This window comes from Mustelus asterias, chromosome 25 (genome assembly GCF_964213995.1).
Source record: "Mustelus asterias chromosome 25, sMusAst1.hap1.1, whole genome shotgun sequence".
NCBI lineage: Eukaryota > Metazoa > Chordata > Chondrichthyes > Carcharhiniformes > Triakidae > Mustelus > Mustelus asterias.
Window position 1 is genome coordinate 1,853,351 of NC_135825.1, and position 22,374 is coordinate 1,875,724.

A 22,374-nucleotide genomic window follows, 5' to 3' on the forward strand; every position below is an offset into this window, starting at 1 on the left:
TGTGTCTCAGGGGTTGACTCTCGTCTCTGGGTTCAGATTCCCATTCCAGAATATTGAGTATATGGTTCAGTCCGACACTCACAGTACAGTGCTGAGAGGGTGCTGCAGTGTCTGAGGTGTTGTCTTTGGGTGAGACGTTAAATCAGAACTGTGTCTTTTCTGTTGGGTGGACATGCTGAGGCGGCACGGTGGCGCAGTGGTTAGTGCTGCTGCCTCACAGCGCCAGAGACCCCGGTTCGATTCCCGGCTTGGGTCACTGTCTGTGTGTAGTCTGCATGTTCTTCCCGTGTCTGCATGGGGTTCCTCCGGGCGCTCCGGTTTCCTCCCACAGTCCAAAGCGGCGTGGGTTAGGTTGATTGGCCATGCTAAATTGCCCCTTAGTGTCAGGGGACTAGCAAGGTAAATATGTGGGGTTACAGGGATGGGGCCTGGGTGGGATTGTTGTTGGTGCAGACTTGATGCGCTGAATAGCCTCCTTCTGTACTGTAGGGATTCTACGAAGCTCTGGATAGAAAAGCATCGGAATTCACTCCAGTATCCTGATCAATATTTAACCCTACACTGATGTCGCTGAAACCACATTATTGTATATGGGATCTTGCTGTGCACAGATTAGCCACCACATTACCTACATTACAACAGTCAGTACATTTCAGAAGTATTTCATTGGCTGTGAATCACTTTGGGATGCCCGGAAATTGTGAGCGTATGTATTCTGGATATTAACCCGGGAATGATAACCATTCCAAGACTCTACCCGAGAGGGACCAGCCCACTCGCTCGCACTGCCAAAGGCCTCACATGAAGTTCAGTCACTGGGGCGAGCGTTTGGGGAGCTGCCGGCACCTGTGGATCGACAACAGGAGCCTTCGCCTCCAGCAGAGGAGGCGAGAAAATTGAAAAACAAGTGGTGTGGCTCAGAGGGTTAAAGTTGACGTTTAAGCAGCAGGTCTGACGCCAAGTTCTGAGTCACTCAGGACCTACATTTAATGAACTGCCGCTGTCAGTCTTGTACAACACACAGAAACTTGGGTTGATGTGCTCATAAATCAACTTGACAGGCCTGTTACCCCGCTAGCTTTAGTCACTGAACTGCATCTAATGTAAACAGAACAGAGACAAAATGTGTTAAAGGAGTGAAGCCCATCAGCGAACACCCAACATCTTTAAATGTATTACACACCCTCCAAGGAAATGGCCTTGACCCCCTTCTCCCTCTCCTGGGAGCTGCTGTCTGTGTTGGTTTATAAGCAGTTTGGCCACATTGCAGATTTGGATCAAGAACCATTTCCTTACTTCTCCAGCTTCTAAAGATCTCATCTGCCAGGGTGATACAGCCCATATTTCATTGAGTACATCAAAGGAGTGTTTATCATTCCTCCCAGTACTGAGCTCTGTAGTATCCTTTATCACTGTAACATTTCTGGACCTTATCACTTAATACTGTACACGCTCTCTGCTGCCAATTCACGCTGATATCTTTGACAGTTTTTGATTTACTTCGGACCGGTTTGTGGTTATAGAAAGGGGTGTGGGGTGATTGTAAAGGAGACAATGAAGTCAGCCAGTTTCTTCAGAAGTAAACACTGAGTTTTCACATGTGAATTTTATCAGCCTCAGCATGAAGAATGTTAGTGTGTTATATCCTGTAAATGAATTCATAAAAATACACCCACTTTCCATTCAAACACTCCCAGGACAGGTACAGCACAGGGTTAGATACAGAGTAAAGCTCCCTCTACACTGTCCCCATCAAACACTCCCAGGACAGGTTCAGCAAGGGGTTAGATACAGAGTAAAGCTTCCTCTACACTGTCCTCATCAAACACTCCCAGGATAGGTACAACATGGGGTTAGATACAGAGTAAAGCTCCCTCTACACTGTCCCCATCAAACACTCCCAGGACAGGTTCAGCAAGGGGTTAGATACAGAGTAAAGCTTCCTCTACACTGTCCTCATCAAACACTCCCAGGATAGGTACAACATGGGGTTAGATACAGAGTAAAGCTCCCTCTACACTATCCCCATCCAACACTCCGAAGACAGGTACAGCATGGGGTTAGATACAGAGTAAAGCTCCCTCTACACTGTTCCCCATCAAACACTCCCAGGACAGGTATAGCACAGGGTTAGATACAGAGTGAAGCTCCCTCTACACTTTTCCCCATCAAACACTCCCAGGACAGGTATAGCACGGGGTTAGATACAGAGTAAAGCTCCCTCTAATACAAAAACAGGAAATGCTAGAAAATCTCAGCAGGTCTGACAGCGTCTGTCAGGAGAGAATAGAGCTAACGTTTCGAGTCTGGATGATCCTTCGTCGCCTCTGATGAAGGGTCATCCAGACTCAAAATGCTGGCTCTATTCTCTCTTTTGTCCTGTCTGGAGACAATACACATCTCTTTAACCTGTGCTTAGCCCTCTCTCCACTCACATTGTCTGTACCTTTAAGATTTGATTACCTGTAAAGACTCACATTCCAACCATTATTTTGTAAATTGAGTTTGTGTCTTTATATGCCCTGTTTGCGAATAGAATTCCCACTTCCCTGACGAAGGGGCAGCGCTCCGAAAGCTAGTGGCTTTTGCTACCAAATAGACCTGTTGGACTTTAACCCAATGTTGTGAGACTTCTTACTCTCTTCTCTCTCCACAGGTGCTGTCAGACCTGCTGAGATTTTCCAGCATTTCCTGTTTTTTTTTCAGATTCCAGCGGCCGCAGTGTTTTGCTTTTATTAAAGCTCCCTCTACATTGACTCACTCCTACATCTCAGCCTCAATCACATGAAGCTGGAATGTTAATTTCTGACTGATTGGATGTTGTGGAAAGTTTCCCTGCTTCAGTGGATGGGTCTGACTGGAGGGAGGGAGGAGTCTGAAGGAAACAATAGCTCCAAGATCCAACTCATTGCTTCTCAACCAAAACGTCAAATAAACAAAATATAATAAAGGCTGGAATTTTACCGGCACGCCCGGGGGCGGGCGAGGCTCGGAGAACAGCATTCTCCACTCGCCTCAGGCGGGATCGTACAAACCTCGGTTTTACCTACCAGTAAAATTCCGCCCTAAGTCTCCAAAAGACATGACAAATAAACAACATGGTTCATTGGACACTTCCACCTTACATACTGATTTTTACAGTCGGAAATTGAAATGAAACTTAACTACACAACATCCACTATCTCGAACTGAAGATAAAAGCAAAATACTGCAGATGCTGGGATCTGAAACAAAAACAGAAAAGGCTGGAGAAAGTCAGCAGGTTTGACTGCCTCTGTGGAGAGAGAATAGCCTTGCCCCTCCCTCTCACCTACTTGCCCCTCCCCATAACTCCTTGCCCCTCCCCCACATCTCCTTGCCCCTCCCCCTCACCGCCTTGCCCCCTCCCACCTCCTTGCCCCTCCCCTCACCTCCTTGCCCCTCCCTCTCACCTCCTTGTTCCTCCCTCTCACCCTACTTGCCCCTCTTCACACCTCTTTGCCGTTCCCCCTCACCTACTTGCCCCTCCCCACTCCTCCTTGCTCCTCCCCCTCACCTCCCCTCCCCTTCCTGTCCCTCGCTCCCGATGGACCAAATGGCCTTCTGTAGGGATTCTACGGGCACTGTGCAGGTAGGGGTTTGGATAAGTTGCAGATTAATACCTCAGAGTTTATAGAGTGCATTACCGTATTACACAGACAGCAAGGGGCACAGTGGAACAAAGCAACTTGTTGTGAGAGAGTCTTCCTGATTTTCTAATTAAACTATTCAGAGAGTCATACAGAGAAACCCCGCTGAAGCCAGCAGGTCACAGCCACACAGTGATTGATATTCCGCAACTTGCCTCAGTACCCCGATCCAGAAAAGAACATCATCAGCGAGTATCCCCACCTTCCCTGTTCACAGGAAACTTCCTGGAGAGTGTGTATTCCTCAGGAGAGGAGGGGGTTCGTCTTAGCTCTGATAATCCTTCTCTAACGACCAATATCCCTGCCCGGGAGAGTTGAGAAAAAGTGACATAGTCATAGAGGTTTACAGCATGGAAACAGGCCCTTCGGCCCAACTTGTCCATGCCACCCCTTTTTTTAAACCATTAAGCTCGTCCCAATTGCCTGCGTTTGGCCCATATCCCTCTATACCCACCTTACCCACATAACTGTCGAAACACTTTTTAAAAGTCAAAATTGTACCCGCCTCTACTACTACCTCTGGCAACTTGTTCCAGACACTCACCACCCTGTGTGAAAAAATTGCCCCTCTGGACACTTTTGTATCTCTCCCCTCTCACCTTAAACCTGTGCCCTCTAGTTTTAAACTCCCTACATTTGGGAAAAGATATTGACTATCTAGCTGATCTATGCCCCTCATTATTTTATAGACCTCTATAAGAACACCCTAAGCCTCCTACGCTCCAGAGATAAAAGTCCCAGTCTATCCAGCCTCTCCTTATAACTTAAGCCATCAAGTCCTGGTAGCATCCTAGTACATCTTTTTTGCACTTGTTCTAGTTTAATAATATCCTTTCTATAATAGGGTGACCAGAATTGCACACAGTATAACTTCAACAAGACGTTCCAACTCCTGTATTCAATGTTCTGACCAATGAAACCAAGCATGCTGAATGCCTTCTTCACCACTCTGTCCACCTGTGACTCCACTTTCAAGGAACTATGAACCTGCACCCCTCGATCTCTTTGTTCTTTTACTCTCCCCAATACCCTACCATTAACTGAGTAAGTCCTGCCCTGGTTCGATCTACCTAAATGCATCATCTCACATTTATCTAAATTAAACTCCATCTGCCATTCATCAATCCACTGGCCCAATTGATCAAGATCCCATTGCAATCCTCAATAACCTTCTTCACTGTCCATTATGTCACCAATCTTGGTGCCATCTGCAAACTTACTAACCATGCCTCCTAAATTTTCATCCAAAATCATTAATATAAATGACGAATAACAGTGGACCCAGCACTGATTCCTGAGGCACACCGCTGGTCACAGGCCTCCAGTTTGAAAGACAACCCTCTACACCTGGCATCTGTCATCAAGCCAATTTTGTATCTATTGAGCTACCTCACCCTGGATCCAGAGAGATTTCACCTTATACAACAACCTACCATGCGGTACCTTGTCAAAGGCCTTGCTAAAGTCCATGTGGACAACATCAACTGCACTGCCCGCAGCTACCTTCGGAAAACTCAAATTTGAGAGACACGATTTTCCATTCTCAAAGCTATGCTGACTGTCCCTAATCAATCCTTGCGTCTCCAAAAGCCTGCGGATGCGGTCGCTGAATTTAGGTGGCTGTGGAAATGAAATAATCCAGTAAAGGCAGGGAATTCTGGCTCCTGATTCAGGCCATGGTGGTAGTTTTAAAAAGTCACATTTGGCAATGAGAAGGGCACTAAAGAGTACCAGGGAGGGCACAAAATTAACGCAGCATCAAGAATAATAAAAGAGACATCAAAAAGGGGATCATGTGTGGGCCACATGGCCCATCAAAGCCTGATCCACCGTTCAACACCGACATGGCTGATCTTGGGCTTCAACTCCCAATTTCCACCCACCCCCTTCATTCCCGGAGTGGCCACTCTGCCGGAGCCAGCCTGGGGTGGGGGTGGGGAGCTCAAACTAACAAACAGGCTTGTGCCCCATGGGGTGAAGTGGTTCCAGCCTGAGCCCCAGAATGGGGGGGGGGGGGGGGGGGGGGGTCTCTCCGGTCCATGAGGCGGTTTGGGGGGGGGGGGGTGGAGAGACCCCCTCTCACCCGTCCCCGGGTAGCGGCTCCGGGGCGGGGGGCACAGGCGGGGGGATTGGGGGCACAGGCGGGGGGTTTGGGGGCACAGATCCGGGGGTGGGGGCACAGTCCCGGGGCGGGGGCACAGACCCGGGGGTGGGGCACGGGCGAGGGACACACACTCACTATTGTCTTAATTAAGACATTGTCTTAAAGATCAAGGCAGGGGTGATGTGAGGGAGCAGTTCACACACACACAGGAGTGGAAATCCAGAATTTCATTACCAAATACCCAATGAGGCTGCAAGGTGATTGGAAAGTTTGAGAGTGAGATTGATAGATATTTGTTGGGTAAGGGATTGGGGATTTAGGAAATTGAGTTAAGATACAGATTAGCTCTGATCTAAATGGGAGGTGGAACAGACTCGAGGGCTGAATGGCCTCCTCCTGTTCCCGTCTTCCTAAATACCCCTCCAATAATCACTCAAGGTAAATCCACCCTCACCTCACCCAGTGCAAATTAACCATGTTGTCTGCCCATGTTACGCCCTTCTCAATTTCACATTCCAGCAATGTGATCAGCTGATTCGATGATGTCAGTCCATCGTCGGTGCATTGGGTTAAATTAACCTCCGCCCCCCTCCCCCCATCCCCTCCACTGACTCAGCAATGTGGCTGGCCCATTTGGATGAGAGGTCAAGTAGAGACCGAGGTTGTTGGAATTCTACCCTCCATGTCTCTCCAAAGAGAACGAGAGGCAGCAACAGACAGTAACTTAGTGCCTCTCAGTTCGTTCATGTTATTTACCAGTCAGAATCTTCTGATGTCCCCATTTTTGACATTCCAAAAATGGCCAGTAGCAGAAAGTGTTTGTTACCAAGCTCCAATAATCATTCAATCCCACTCACACCTACATAAACTTTAGTCTTTTTGTGAACTGCCACCAACACCATACTGCTTCTACATTAGCTGTTTCAGCATTGTGGATAGGTATCAGTGCTCCGCTGTGTTTCTGACAGGTATCGACTGAGTAGCAAGGATGAGTTCGCATCCCTGTGTTGACTCAGTTAGCATTGCACAGATTGATTTCCTGAAAGACATTAGTGAACCGATGGGCTGGATGAAGTCTGTGCTTCCAGTAAACTGGCAGGGGTGCGGTGGCGGGGGGGGGGGGGGGGGGGTTATTCTTTATTCATGGGTGTCACTGGCTGGGCCAGCATTTATTACCCATCCCTAGTTGCCCTAGGAGGGCAGTTGAGAGTCAACCACATTGCTGTGGCTCTGGAGTCACATGTAGGCCAGACCAGATAAGGACGGCAGATTTCCTTCCCTAAAGGACATCAGTGAACCAGATGGGTTTTTACAACAATCGACAATGGATCATCAGTAGATTCTTAATCCCAGATATTTTTTATTGAATTCAAATTCCACCATCTGCCGTGGCGGGATTCAAACCTGTGTCCCCAGAATATTGGCTGGATTAAGAGTCTAGTGACAATACCACTAGGCCATCGCCTTCCCTCAGTGCTGCAGTATCTGGTTTGGGGGTGGGGAGGTGGGAGAGTGGGGGGTAGATGTATAATGGAGAGATGGTGGGCAGGTTTTTGCAGCAGTGGATGTGGCCTGGGATTGGGCAGTGGTGGGATTGTCCAATCCCGCTGCTGCCAAATGGGTTTTTCCTGTGTTTGTACCCAAGGCCATGAGGAAGCCACGACGGGGGCTCACCGTCAGTGGGAACGGCTGGAAAATCTCATCGTGTGTCTGACCGAACATACCCTGATACCGTCAGTTCTGGAGAGAGCAGAGTCTACACTTTCACTGAGTGAAAATCCTCGTGCTCCCTCTTTAACGGCACTGTCAGAACACCTTCTCATGCAGACTGCAGCAGTTCAGAAATCCAGATCACTATCACCTTCTCTGGGGGCAATTAGGGATGGGTAATAAAATGACAGAAAGAGACCATTCGGCCCATTGAATCTGCACCGACTCTTCAAAAGAACATCCCACCCAGGCTCACACCTAGGCTCTATCCCTGTGCATTTAGCATGGCCAATCTATCTCACCTATACATGTTTGGAGTGTGGGAGGAAACCGGAGCACCCGGAGGAAACCCACGCAGACACGGGGAGAAAGTGCAAACTCCACACAGTCTCCCGAGGCCAGAATTGAACTCGGGTTCCTGGTGCGAACCACTGTGCCACCATGCCACCCTGTGAACCAATCAGAAAGCAGATGCTCTGGTGTGCAACCCCTCGTCGCAAATGTTCTGGAGGTGACCCTTGAACTTTACTTGCCTTGGCTCCACAGCCCTGCCATTGGCTGCCTAACTTGTCCGTCCATGTGCTGCCCATCAACTGGACTCTTCACTCCTTGATTGGTGGATCCTTGATTGGTGGATCCTTGATTGGTGGATCCTTGATTGGTGGATCCTTGATTGGTGGATCCTTGATTGGTGGATCCTTGATTGGTGGATCCTTGATTGTGGATTCTTGATTGGTGGATCATTGATTGCCAATCCCTCATTTGTTCCCTAGTTCCCTAATCTTTTCATAACAAGTTAACCTCTTGTTTTTATTTCTGAAGCACAATGTTTATTAAATGTCACCCGCCCCCCAAGATATTTCTCCTGGGTTTTCTTGCTGGAGTGTTCCAGGGATTAATTTAATATTCCTGGATACTCCAGGTCATTCCTGGAGGAGTTGCCAATCCCAAGGTCTGGGTCATTGACAGAATCAGAGTGAATGTGAGATGATAAAAGCAAATTACTGCAGATGCTGGAATTTGAAACCAAAAGAGAAAACGCTGGAAAATCTCAGCGGGTCTGGCAGCATCTGTAAGGAGAGAAAAGAGCTGACGTTTCGAATCCAGATGACCCTTTGTCAAAGCTGGCCAAACCTGCTGAGATTTTCCAGCGTTTTCTCTTTTTTTCTCTTTAAAATTTGAGATGACCTGGGCTTGCAGGAGGAGAGTGGAGGAAAGATTGAGACATTTCAAAGCCAGGCCCAAAATCACCCGGAGATGTCCTGGAGGAGTTAGTTTGGGTGTTAATTTCACATTAGCATCATGTAGAATTAACATCAGGAAACTGCCTCAATCTGAAAAATGCTTTAGAAATTAACCTGTGGATTAGCTGCTGTACATGCTGTCTGTTAGCAATGGCCTCATATCCCAAATCAAAACAGTTCGAAAGAAATTGAGTTGCATAAACAGAATCACTCCCCCCATGCCGACACGATAGTTAAGAAAGCCCCACCAATGCCTCTACTTTCTCAGAAGGCTAAGGAAATTTGGCATGTCAGCTACGACTCTCACCAACCTTTACAGATGCACCATAGAAAGCATTCTTTCTGGTTGTATCACAGCTTGGTCTGGCTCCTGCTCTGCCCAGGGCAGCAAGGAACTACAAAAGGTTGTGAATGTAGCCCAATCCATCACACAAACCAACCTCCCAAGTGTGACTTTGTCTACATTTCCCGTTCCCTCGGCAAAGCAGCCAGCATAATTAAGGACCCTACGTACCCCGGACATTCTCTCTTCCACCTTCATCCTTCGGGACAAAGATACAAAAGTCTGAGGTCACGTACCAACCGACTCAAGAACAGCTTCTTCCCTGCTGCTGTCAGACTTTTGAATGAACCTACCTCACATTAAGTTGATCTTTCTCTACACCCTAGCTATGACTGTAACACTACATTCTGCACTCTCTCGTTTCCTTCTCTATGAACGGTATGCTTTGTCTGTATAGCGCGTAAGAAACAATACTTTTCACTGTATGTTAATACATGTGACAATAATAAATTAAATCAGATCAGGTTAAATGAGAGACCCAACCTATTGAGGAGCACTTGGTGCACCAGCCTGTGGAAGCTTTAGAGAAACTGCAGTTTAGATACATTGGGTAAGAAATCTCCAGACTGTTCTCCGAAGCAGATGAGAATTTATGTTAGTGCAAGAAACCTCTGGTAATGTATTCATATTTAATACATTCAGAGAAGATGTGTCACTGCAGTGACAGGGTTCAAGTAGCTCGACTGTACCTTACTATCCTAGTTTACTAATATCTCGCTGGGGACAAGTTAATAGGACACAGAGGGCTGCTTGTTAGCGAAACCATCAGCACAAAAGCAGAACTTCACAAAAAAAACCTTGCACGTTCTTAGTTAAAATGTATGAAAGCTGGAATATTGTATTTAAAATTACAACCCTGCCAAAGCTGTTCACATGAGGACACTGAACCGTGGGTTAGAAACATAGAAACATAGAAAAACTACAGCACAAAACAGGCCCTTCGGCCCCACAAGTTGTGCCGAACATATCCCTACCTTTTAGGCCTACCTATAACCCTCCATCCTATTAAGTCCCATGTACTCATCCAGGAGTCTCTTAAAAGACCCTATTGAGTTTGCCTCCACCACCACTGACGGCAGCCGATTCCACTCGCCCACCACCCTCTGTGTGAAAAACTTCCCCCTAACATTTCCCCTGTACCTACCCCCCAGCACCTTAAACCTGTGTCCTCTCGTAGCAGCCATTTCCACCCTGGGAAAAAGCCTCTGAGAGTCCACCCGATCTATGCCTCTCAACATCTTATACACCTCTATTAGGTCTCCTCTCATCCTTCGTCTCTCCAAGGAGAAAAGACCGAGCGCCCTCAGCCTATCCTCATAAGGCATGCCACTCAATCCAGGCAACATCCTTGTAAATCTCCTCTGCAGCCTTTCAATCTTTTCCACATCCTTCCTGTAATGAGGCGACCAGAACTGAGCACAGTTAAGTGACAATCAGGACATTGTTGTGGCATCGCTGCCCAGGTCAAAACAGCTGAAAGAGGAGTTAGGACCAGCTGAGGTTATTTAATGCAAATTTAAAAAATTTTTTTTATTGTTGTGCCTGGAGGAAGGTGGGTTTGAGTGCTTCCCGGAATTCCATGAGGAAAAAGCCCCAAGCTTCACCTCCCCCCCCCCCCACTCCCCACTCCCCACCCCCCCCCCCCACCCCCACTTCCCCGCCCCTCCCAGGAGACTCTCTTGAAACATCTCACTCCTGGTGAAGTCCTCTGGAGGGTCGGTTAGCTCAGGTGGCTGGGGTATGATGCTGAAGAATGTAAAGGCTTAACATCAGGAGCACCTAACACTGATGTAACTATGATGCACTCTCACACGGTTAAGTAACTGAGATCTGGTGGGAAGCAAGATGTAAATGCCGGTGTGTAGCACTGAGTTGTACAGATTTTTCTGTGAATAAACAACAAGGAGAACAGATGAAGCCATGGTAGCAGTGGGCAGTGTGTAAATGACCCAAGAAAACCTCGATGAGAAGAGAACAGCCCTGAAATATTTACAAATCCCTGGAAAAAGAACAAGAAGGAAAGAGGCTGAAAACTCTCTTGGAAACATAGCATCACATGTACGGCAGCAGAAAGGTTCAGACAGCAGGTTCCTGATCACAGTCAGGAAACCGAACTGCTGAAGCAACAACAGATCCAGGATTTCGGGTCAGCACGGAGCCTACATTGCCAATCCCAGAACCATTCCAAACCGTGGAAGACTGGCAGCAGGCTCAACACTGGGACAGTTGGAAGAGGAGATTCTCCAGATACAGAAACAGCTTCAGGTATGCATAAGAAGGAATAGAAGGAACAGGTCAATACTTTGATCTATGTTGTAGGGGCCTTGGCAGATGATATTGCAAGATCAAGCATCGATGAGGCTTTGAGCTCTTATGATGAAGTCCACAAGGCATTCTTTTTGTACTTCAGTGTTCAAATTTGAGAATTGAGTGAGCAAAATTTAATAAGAGGAAATAGAAACTGGGGAAAATCGGTGGATTAATTCATAAGTGACCTGTATAGACTCATGGAAATTTGTGATATGGGATCCTCAGAGATGGACTGATACACAGTAGTGTCTTGGATGAAACACTTTCAGATGCTTTACAAATAAGGGAAGACTTAACTCTCACACAAGCAGTGTGAATCACAGACAGACTGAGTCTGGAAGCTAAACAAAGCGGTTGTTTGTGCGAAAATAATGTCCCTTGGAAAAGAAGCAGTGAAACCAGTGTAAACATTGGACAAGAATCAGAAATCGCAATGAAGCAAAAACCCATGAAATCAGGATAAGGCACACCGACTGCCATCTTGAAATGTTCTTGGTGTGGGAGGATGCTGAGCAGAGGGAGCAGAGTGCCACATCTACGGGAAGTTAGGACATTTTAAAAGGGCGCCAATCTAAAGTACCAATAGCTCACAGGAAGAATAACAAAACCAACTCAAACCCAAGCTATGGGAGAGCCACAGGAACAACAAAGAACCTCCTTAGGAGAAGCTAACAAAGTACAAAATAATTATCAGAGTATTGAATAATACGTTCTTGGTCACCCTATGGAATTCAAGCTAGATACCGGCTCAGGTGTTTCATTATTATCTGATGAAGCTAAGTAGCTTAAAATAATCAAATTACAGCGATCCTCCATCCAGTTGTAAGGTACAGGAGGGATAGCATTATTTAATAGTACAACACTTGGAAAGATTATGATACAAAAATAAAGAAAATGTGGAACCCCTGCATGTAATAAAAAACCAGGAGCTATCATTACTGAGCAAAAAAGCATGTTGGCAGCGGAGACTCATTGACAAGTTGAGGGAGTTGCTGACGCGCAGGCTCGTAATGTTTTCAGGAATTTTCAGAAATGCATGCAAATGCATTTAAATGGCTGTCACGCTTGTTTCGGGCGCCGTCCTGATCGTGGCCATTTTTGGACCTTGGTGAAGGGGGAACCGGTGCAGAGGCAGGTGTGGATCGCGCTCCTCGCTTCACGCCCGACTTCACCAAGTTTACACACCCGAAAACGGGCGCAATTTGATGGTAAAATCGAACCCTATATTTCTCTTCATGGTGAGGAAGGCCTCTCACCCATTCTGAGACAAAGTCAAGAGAGAGATTGAACATGTGGTACAACAAGGGGACATGTCTCTTGCAACCTTAGTGACTTATCTAGATAGCCACATGAACGGAGTGGGAATGGAGACAAAAGAATGGTCTAGTTTGGACCAGGGAGCGGCATGGGCTTGGAGGGCCGAAGGGCCTGTTCCTGTGCTGTATTGTTCTTTGTTCTTTGTTGACAGAGTGGGGTCTGGAATGATCACAACATCAAAGTATTCACTCAGAATCTGCATATATTTGACTCAATTACACAAATCAGTAGAACACAAGATCCACCCAATGGCATCAGTGCATGAAAGTCTTGCCAAATTGGCAAAAATCATCCTCTTTGCTAATTGGATGCTAATAGTGGCGTTTGGCAGTTGGCTTAGCCAATGAATCAAGATTGTTAACTAGTTTATCATTCCATTTGGTCATTATTGTTTTAACGGGTTACCATTCAGATTTGCTTCTGCACCTGACGTATTCCAAAGAACAATGTATCTTACCTTGGAAGGCATGGACTGTCTAATGTACCATATGGACAACATCCTTGTACACTGCTCATCATAAGAACATGATTGCCGAGTGAGAACAGGCTTCAAAGAAATCATCCACAAGCCTTTGGTTACCCTCCTTAACCAGAAGAAAATTGCAAAAATGCCAATCAGAATTCAATGTTTTAACTGAGACTCGTGAGATACGATTCAGTTTCTGAGTACATCCAGGGAAAATACCAGGTGACTACAGACACATTGTCAAGAATTCCTATGGAAGAAGCGCAATTGGTGGGTTTAAATTTTATTGACAAAATGAAGCATAGATTCTGTTCATTACAATACACTGACCAGCCAGTAAGAAAAGACGCAGCTAGCTCCACAGCAGGTTAATGAGTGCATGGAAATAAAGGAGTATTGCCAGAATGGACGGCAAGAGTAAACTCCCAATAAAAAATAAAGTAAAGTTTATTTATTAGTCACAAGTAAGGCTTCCATTAACAGTGCAATGAAGTCACTGTGAAATTCCCCTCGTCGCCACACTCCAGCACCTGTTCGGGTCAATGAAACTAACCAGCAGTCTTTCAGAATGTGGGAGGAAATCGGAGCACCTGGAGGAAGCCCACGCAGATACGGGGAGAACGTGCAAACTCACACAGACACTGACCCGAGCTGGGAATCGAACGTGGGTCCCTGACGCTGTTAGGCAGCAGTGCTAACCACTGTGCCACCCCAATAATCCCGTCCTTCACCAATATTTAGAGTAAAGGAAACATCATCAACGATTTCTTAATTTTTAACGACAGGTTAGTTACCCCAAAATCACTTCACCCTGACATTCTCCAGAAAACCCATAAAGGTCACTCGAGAATAGCAAAATGCAGAGTAAGAGCCCAGAGTCAGCCTGGTGGCCCAGATCAGTCACTCTGTTGAAGAGTGAATCACAAATTGCCTTAGGTGTACAGTGAGTGAGCAAACAGCAACAGAACAAACCATTTGCACCATCTACCTTTCCGGCAAGGCCATGGGAGCACCGGGGAATGGATTTATTTGAGTTGAAAGCTTAAATTTCATCATCATCATTGATTACTGCTCCAGGTAGTTTGGAATGATCTGACTGCACAGCATCACGGCGGAGACAGTCATTACATCACGAAGAATCTGAGTGAAACACGGCATTCCGGATGTTATGGAGTCGGACATCAATCCTCAGCTTGTTAACAAGTTGTTCTGGAGCTTTGAGCAGGAATATGGTTCCATGCGTGTGACTAGTTCACCTCAATATCCTCAGTCGAATGGAAAAGCGGAAAGAGGAGTTTGAACAAACGAGGAATAGATGAAAAAGAACAAAGACATTGGCTGGAATTTTCCGGTCTCGTCCATCCCGCTACCGCTGACAGCAAGAATGGAGAATTTGGTGCTCAGCCAAAACTCCATTACCTGCAGCGGGACTGGAAAATCTCAGCCATGGACGAGGTCGGAGAATCCGACCCATTAACTTAGCCCTTCTTAACTACAGAACCTCACAGTTATAAAAGGGATTGTTGCCATCAGGACTATTGATGAGATGTTGGTCGTGAATACAACTTCCAGCTCAACAACAAACACTACAACCTAACGTTCCCTCAGGTGACGATGAGAAAGTTCAGAAACATGAAGAGCAACAAAGAGAAGTCAAACTCATCATTTCAGATTCAGGCACAGAGCACGAGACTGAAAAATACTACAGTCCGGGGAGAGAGTTTGAATAAGACAGCATTGTAATAGAAAGAACTCCACAGCTGAGATCTTACAGAACTGAGACAGACCAGAAGGAACTGAAGATTCCTGATATTATTCGGAAGGAAATCACTGGAATCTTGGACATACTGTTTAGATTCAGATGGAGACAAGAAATCAGAAAGAAGGAGAAATTCTTCAGCCACCCAGGGTGGAAGACACACCTATTGAGTGGTGAGAGACAGCAGTTCGTCCTCAATCTCCTACAGAAATCAGGACCATATCAGGGAGATTGGTCAATACACAGAACCCCTGTGAAGTCTGAGACCCGGGGGGGGGGGAAGATGTAGATAAAGGGTTAACATCAGGAGCAGCTGATGCAGATGTCACTGTGATGTCACTGTGATGCAATGTCACATGGTTAAGGAGTGGAGAATGGGTGGGGAGCAGGGTGGGAAAGCTGGTGTATAACGCACTGAGGCGTACATACCTGTCAATAAATAACAGTCTACGCTCATACTCCGAGGGTAACAGACAAATCCTAAAGAAACCAATCCAGGACTCATAACCAAAGCCAAATAAATAACCAACAAGACACGTTTAATCCTTGTCGCAGCTGGGCACATTCTCGGGATCTGCCTCTTTGCCTCGCTCTGCAGTGAGATCACAGTGTGCAGCCGTGATTACCAACTCTGCAACAATGAGGGTGCCGATGGAGAGGCGGAGGGCGATGTGCTTTTTAAGTACAGTCACTGTTGTAATGTAGGAAATGTGACACCCAATGACATTAAATAAGGTGCTACGCAAAAGGCTAATAGGCAAGATAAGCTGCTGGAGTTGTGGATAATTTATTAGCACGAACAGAGTATTTGTTAACCGATAGGAAGCAGAGAGTGGGTGTAAGCACATGTTTTTAAAGTTAGCAGGCAGTGAATAGTTGAGTGGCACAAGGATCAGTGCTGGGGCCTCAGCTATTTACAACCCATATTAATAACTTAGATGAAGAGACAGAGAGTATTGAATCCAAGTTTGCTGATGATACCAAGCTGGTTGGGAAGGTGAACTGTGTGGAGGACACAGAGAGAGTCTGCAAGGAGATAGAGACAGGTTATGTGTGTGTGGGGGGGGGGGGGGTGGGGGGGCAGTAAGTTGGCGGATGGTGTATGAAGTTATTCACTTAGGTCTGATGCACTATCAATCGAGTCAAGACGAGTTGTGAGCAAGACAAATAGGCTTTTATTAGCAAGAACTTGGAGCCATCCCTGTTGGTGATCTGGTCTGTACTGAAGGCTAGGGGGAGGAGCCACCGCTTTTATACCCGGACCAGGGGGAGGAGTCTTGGGCGGAACCGACAGGGATGTGCCACATATACAGGTAGTACAGGTAATAATAAATACTAACTAACAGTGGTTAACCACCACAGATAACAGACAACAATGGTTTAACACAAGGTCGTAAAAATGGGAAAAGCAAAATAATTTTTAAAAGGTGTGAAACTTGTAAGTATTAATGTTCAAGGAGAGTAAAATGCTTACACAAGGAAAGCAGAAAGTTAGCATGAAGGTGCAGCAAGCAATTAGAAAGGCAAATGGCATGTTCTTTATTGCAAGGGGATTGAAGTACAAGGATAAATATATCCTGCTACATGTGTACAGGGTCAGACCCCATCTGGAACACAGTGTGCAGATTTCCTCTCCACATTGAAGGAAGGATATACTCTTGTTGAAGGTGGTACAGCGAAGATTGTTCCCTGGGATGAGGGGGATGTCCAATGATGAGGCTGTGTAAATTGGGTTTATATTCTCTGGAGTTGAGAAGAATGAGAGGCAATCTCATTGATACGTACAATTTTCTGAAGGGGTTTGATAGGGTGGATGCTGAGAGATTGTTTCTGCTGGTCGGGGAATCTAAAACACGGGGGCACAGTCTCAGGATAAGTGGAGTGGGGGGGGTGGCGGGGTAGGGGGTGATCATTTAGGGCTGAGATGAGGAGAAATTATATCAGCGTGGTGAATTTTTGGAATTCTCTACTCCAAGGGATTATGGATGTTCCATCATTGAACATGTTTAAGGCTGGGACAGAGGAATTTAACCTCTCAGAGAACCATGGGATTGGGGAGGGGATGAGAAAGTGGAGTGCAGCACTCCCTCAGTACTGACCCTCTGACAGTGCGGCACTCCCTCAGTACTGACCCTCTGACAGTGCGGCATTCCCTCAGCACTGACCCTCTGACTGTGCAGCACTCCCTCAGTACTGACCCTCTGACAGTGCGGCACTCCCTCAGTACTGACCCTCTGACAGTGCGGCACTCCCTCAGTACTGACCCTCTGACAGAGCGGCACTCCCTCAGTACTGACCCTCTGACAGTGCGGCACTCCCTCAGTACTGACCCTCTGACAGTGCGGCATTCCCTCAGCACTGACCCTCTGACTGTGCGGCACTCCCTCAGTACTGACCCTCTGACAGTGCGGCACTCCCTCAGTACTGACCCTCTGACAGTGTGGCACTCCCTCAGTACTGACCCTCTGACAGAGCGGCACTCCCTCAGTACTGACCCTCTGACAGTGCGGCACTCCCTCAGTACTGACCCTCTGACAGTGCGGCATTCCCTCAGTACTGACCCTCTGACTGTGCGGCACTCCCTCAGTACTGACCCTCTGACAGTGCGGCATTCCCTCAGTACTGACCCTCTGACTGTGCAGCACTCCCTCAGTACTGACCCTCTGACTGTGCAGCACTCCCTCAGTACTGACCCTCTGACAGTGCGGCACTCCCTCAGTACTGACCCTCTGACAGTGCGGCACTCCCTCAGTACTGACCCTCTGACAGAGCGGCACTCCCTCAGTACTGACCCTTTGACAGTGCGGCATTCCCTCAGTACTGACCCTCTGACAGTGCAGCACTCCCTCAGCACTGACTCTCTGACAGTGTGGCACTCCCTCAGTACTGACCCTCTGACAGTGCGGCACTCCCTCAGCACTGACCGTCTGACAGTGCGGCTGGGGGGGGGGGGGGGGGGGGGGGGCGGCGGGGGGAGGTTTGTGTGAGTTGTGTAGTGTGAGGGGAGTTTGGTGATGAGTTGTTGAGTGGGAAATCTTTGACAAGTGCAGGTGAGAGGTGCGTCAGATGTCGGGTGTAGAGGGATGGGGAGTACGAGAATGTTGGGGAGCAGGGTTAGTGGGGGGTGATGCAGGAGGAGGCCTGCCTTGTGGCTCACTGTCTGGTCAGACTGATTCGTATCTTACCCTGCTGGGGTCCCTCTTCACACGGGGACACTCCTGCTTGCATTATCCCTGGGATTTTCGGTCACCAGTTGGGAGGCACAAAGCCCGGAGACCCTCCTGTGTGAAGCCTGGCCCAGTGATTGGTCAGTGGGTTTGTTGGCTCTCTGGATTTCCTTTGGATGTTGAGATTGTTGACAGGAAGTAAACTGGTGTCAGGCCCCTTGGGAGATATTTGCTCCTTTTGCTCTCATTCCCGGCTCCATTGACCTGATATTCAGGCCTGTGGTCTCTCTATAACTAACCAAACTCCTTTCCCAAGGGAGAGTCAAGACTGAAGTTTAATCTTTGGTCCTTCAGGTGAATTCTGAGCTGCGTTCTGTGTATTCTATGGTAACATTAATACTGTTTTGTGAATGTGTCAGAGTGCTGAGGCCACTCCCTGGTGGTTTAATTAACATTTTCACCATTCGCTTTGATAGTGAACCATACAGGATAGACAGCCCTGTGTTCAGCCATCATTCTGTGCTTTGGTAACTGATGCTGAGCACGGACTCCCGGAATCCATGGGGAAGGAGTCATTGAGGTCCCTGATCGCTATCAGGGATAACGAAGAACGTACTTCAATCCGGCTTCAGCTGTGATGCCTCTGCGTCAAATCATAGAATCCCTGCAGTGCAGAAGGAGGCCTTTCAGCCCATCGAGTCTGCTCTGACTCTCCAACACAGCATCTTACCGAGCCCACCCTGCCTCTCCCCCCGCCCTATCCCCATGACCCTATGCGTTTACCCTGCAAATCCCCTAACCCATACATTTTGAGATATGAAGGGGCAATTAGCATGGCCAATCCGTTTAACCCACACATCTTTCGAGTGTCAGCGGAAACTGGAGCACCCGTGCTAACCGTTGTGTCATCGTGCAGGGGTGGGTGGGTCCAGCCAGTGTTAGCACCCTGGGGCGGAGGAGGTCTCGTTGTTGGTGCCTGTGTGTCTGGAATGTTGACTGTGATGGTGACGTGTGTCTGATGGAGTTTTCTGTCTTCACGCAGCAGCAGTTGGGGAATAAACAGCTGGCCTTCCAGCAGCAGTTTCTTCAAATGCAGCAACTCCAACAACAACATCTTCTAAACCTCCAGCGACAGGGACTTGTGACACTGCAGCCTGGCCAGCCCACAGTACCACTACAAACACTGGCACAAGGTAAGCACCAGTCAGACATCAGACCTCAGCGTAACGTGACGCGTTCACAGGAGATCCAGAGCCCTAGCTCATCAGCAACTCCTTCAAACAGATTGAATTGTCATTTGTTTTGGCTGAGTGCATTTTTCAGGATGTTTCCTGTTAAATATTGACACATGGAGGCTGTGAAAGTGGACTCCATTGTTCCTCTGGTGCTGATGCTGTGGGAGCCTTGAAGAGGAATCATGCCAGCCAGAGTGGTTCCTGCTACCCTCTGCTGCATTCCCACAGTGAGCTGAGGTCGACAGTGGGCTTGTTAGAGCTGGAGTATTGTGTGTGCGTCAGAACCATACAGAGTGGACAGATTCTGATATCAATTAGCTTCTTCAGCTGATTTGATCCACATTCAGCCAGTTTGGATAGTGGAAGTTAATGTCCCACCCGATTCACTCACACCAAGATTGGTGGCATAGTGGACTGTGAAGAAGGTTATCTCGGATTGCAACAGGATCTTGATCGATTGGGCTAATGGCTGATGAATGGCAGATGGAGATTAATTTAGATAAATGCGAGGTGATGCATTTTGGTAGATTGAACCAGGGCAGGACTTACTCAGTTAATGGTCGGGCGTTGGGGAGAGTTACAGAACAAAGAGATCTAGGGGTACATGTTCATAGCTCCTTGAAAGTGGAGTCACATTTGGACAGAGTGGTGAAGAAGGCATTCGGCATGCTTGGTTTCATTGGTCAGAACATTGAATACAAGAGTTGGGACGTCTTGTTGAAGTTGTACAAGACATTGGTAAGGCCACACTTGGAATACTGTGTACAGTTCTGGTCACCCTATTATAGAAAGGATATTATTAAACTAGAAAGAGTGCAGAAAAGATTTACTAGGATGCTACCGGGACTTGATTGATTGAGTTATAAGGGGAGGCTGGATAGACTGGGACTTTTTTCTCTGGAGCGTAGGAGGCTGAGGGGTGATCTTATAGAGGTCTATAAAATAATGAGGGGCACTGATCAGCTAGATAGTCAATATCTTTTCCTGAAGGTAGGGGAGTCTAAAACTAGAGGGCATAAGTTTAAGGGGAGAGGGGAGAGATACAAAACGGTCCAGAGGGGCAATTTTTTCACACAGAGGGTGGTGAGTGTCTGGAACAAGCTGCCAGAGGTAGTAGTAGAGGCGGGTACAATTTTGTCTTTTAAAAAGCATTTTGACAGTTACATGGGTACGATGGGTATAGAGGGATATGGGCCAAATGTGAGCAATTGGGATTAGCTTAGGGGTTTAAAAAAAAGGGTGGCATGGACAAGTTGGGCCGAAGGGCCTGTTTCCATTGCTGTAAAGCTCTATGATTCCATGACTCGACGACCTTCAACTCTCTCAGTGACTCCCATTCGTGGCATTAACAGAAGCAGCCATCACCCTGCATGTGAGGTCATGCAAAGTTCCTGTACGTGCTGTGACATGAGCTTGTGTGGGTTTTGATTACTTTTTGGATTTTGGAGGCATTGTTATCAAAATACAAAAGCAAAATGCTGGAGGCACTCAGTAAGTGAGGGAGTGTCTGTGGGATTATTTCAGGTCTGTGGCCTCTTCTCTTGCCTGCTGCTCCCTTTAGTTTGCTATTCTTTGTGGACACAACCTCCAGAGATAATCAGCAGGACTCCCCTTTAAGATGGACAGATTGCCTTTGGGAACTGCGGATTAGCAGAAACATTTTTATCCCCACATGTTGCTGGGTTCCCGGCTAGGTGTGCTGCCAGTCAGTAGCACGTTCAGCTCTGGGTTACCTGCTGATGATATAGACAGGAAAAGCGTCCTCAAATATTCCTCCAGAGTCCCCACACCACCAATCCCATGTTTCATGGCTGTTCATTGTCTATTCCCAGGATGTTTGTTTTTCCTGTTCCTGCAGTTTCACACTCATGATGTGGAGATGCCGGCATTGGACTGGGGTAAACACAGTAAGAAGTTTAACAACACCAGGTTAAAGTCCAACAGGTTTATTTGGTAGCAAGTTGGACTTTAACCTGGTGTTGTTAAACTTCTTACTGTTTCACACTCACACAGGGAGAGGGAGGTCTCCAGTTGAAGGTTACTCAGCAGTTATCAAACAGTCACTCTGATTGTGGGATAAATATTGACCAGGATACCAAGGGCACTCTCCTGTGCAACTTCAAGTAGCGCTGTGGGATCTTTAACATCCACATTAGAGGGGGGCAGTGGCATTGTGATATTGTCACTGGACTAATAATCTGGAGTCCCAGGCAACATTTTGGGGAGCCGAGTTCGAATCCTTCATTGGCAGGTGGTGAAATTTGAATTTAATAAAAATCTAGAATTAAAAATCTAATGATGACCATGAAACCATTGTCGATTGTTGTAAAACCCCATCTGGTTTGAAATCTGCCGTCCTTACCCGGTCTGGCCTACATGTGACTCCAGAGCCACAGCAATGTGGTTGACTCTCAAATTCCCTCTGAAATGGAGAGTAGTTGGGGCAGAGAATAAATGCTGGCCCAGCCAGTGACACCCACATCCCATAAAAATAAATAAAATCATGAACCTTCAGAACAAAGATGAAGCAAGATTGTCTGAATAAACAGCTATTTCTATAATGCAGCACATCAGCCTCACCTAGATTAGATTAATAGAGTGAACAGAATTGCACACAGTATTCCAACTGTGGCCTTACCAATGTCTTGTACAACTTCAACAAGTCATCCCAACTCCTGTATTCAATGTTCTGACCAATGAAACCAAGCATGCCGAATGCCTTCTTCACCACTCTGTCCACCTGTGACTCCACTTTCAAGGAGCTATGAACATGTACCCCTAGATCTCTTTGTTCTGTAACTCTCCCCAACGCCCTACCATTAACTGAGCAAGTCCTGCCCTGGTTCAATCTACCAAAATGCATCACCTCGCATTTATCTCAATTAAACTCCATCTGCCATTCATCAGCCCATGGCCCAATCGATCAAGATCCTGTTGCAATCCGAGATGACCTTCTTCACTGTCCACTATGTCACCAATCGGACGGGACATTAACTTCCACAATCCAAACTGGCTGAATGTGGATCAAATCAGCTGAAGAAGCTAATTGAT

At 47.1% G+C, this 22,374-nt stretch overlaps 1 protein-coding gene across 2 annotated transcripts in view; it reads left to right on the forward strand.

Moving 5' to 3' along the window:
* Positions 1-22,374, forward strand: part of foxp4 (forkhead box P4) — a 447,909-nt gene that overhangs the window by 282,828 nt on the left and 142,707 nt on the right. Inside the window, exon 6 of one of the 2 annotated variants that reach the window (XM_078241974.1) lies at positions 19,134-19,281. In XM_078241974.1, coding sequence (XP_078098100.1) covers positions 19,134-19,281 — 148 coding nt within the window. Of the gene's footprint in view, positions 1-19,130; positions 19,282-22,374 lie in introns of both variants that reach the window. The other variant, XM_078241973.1, reaches the window with a different exon arrangement.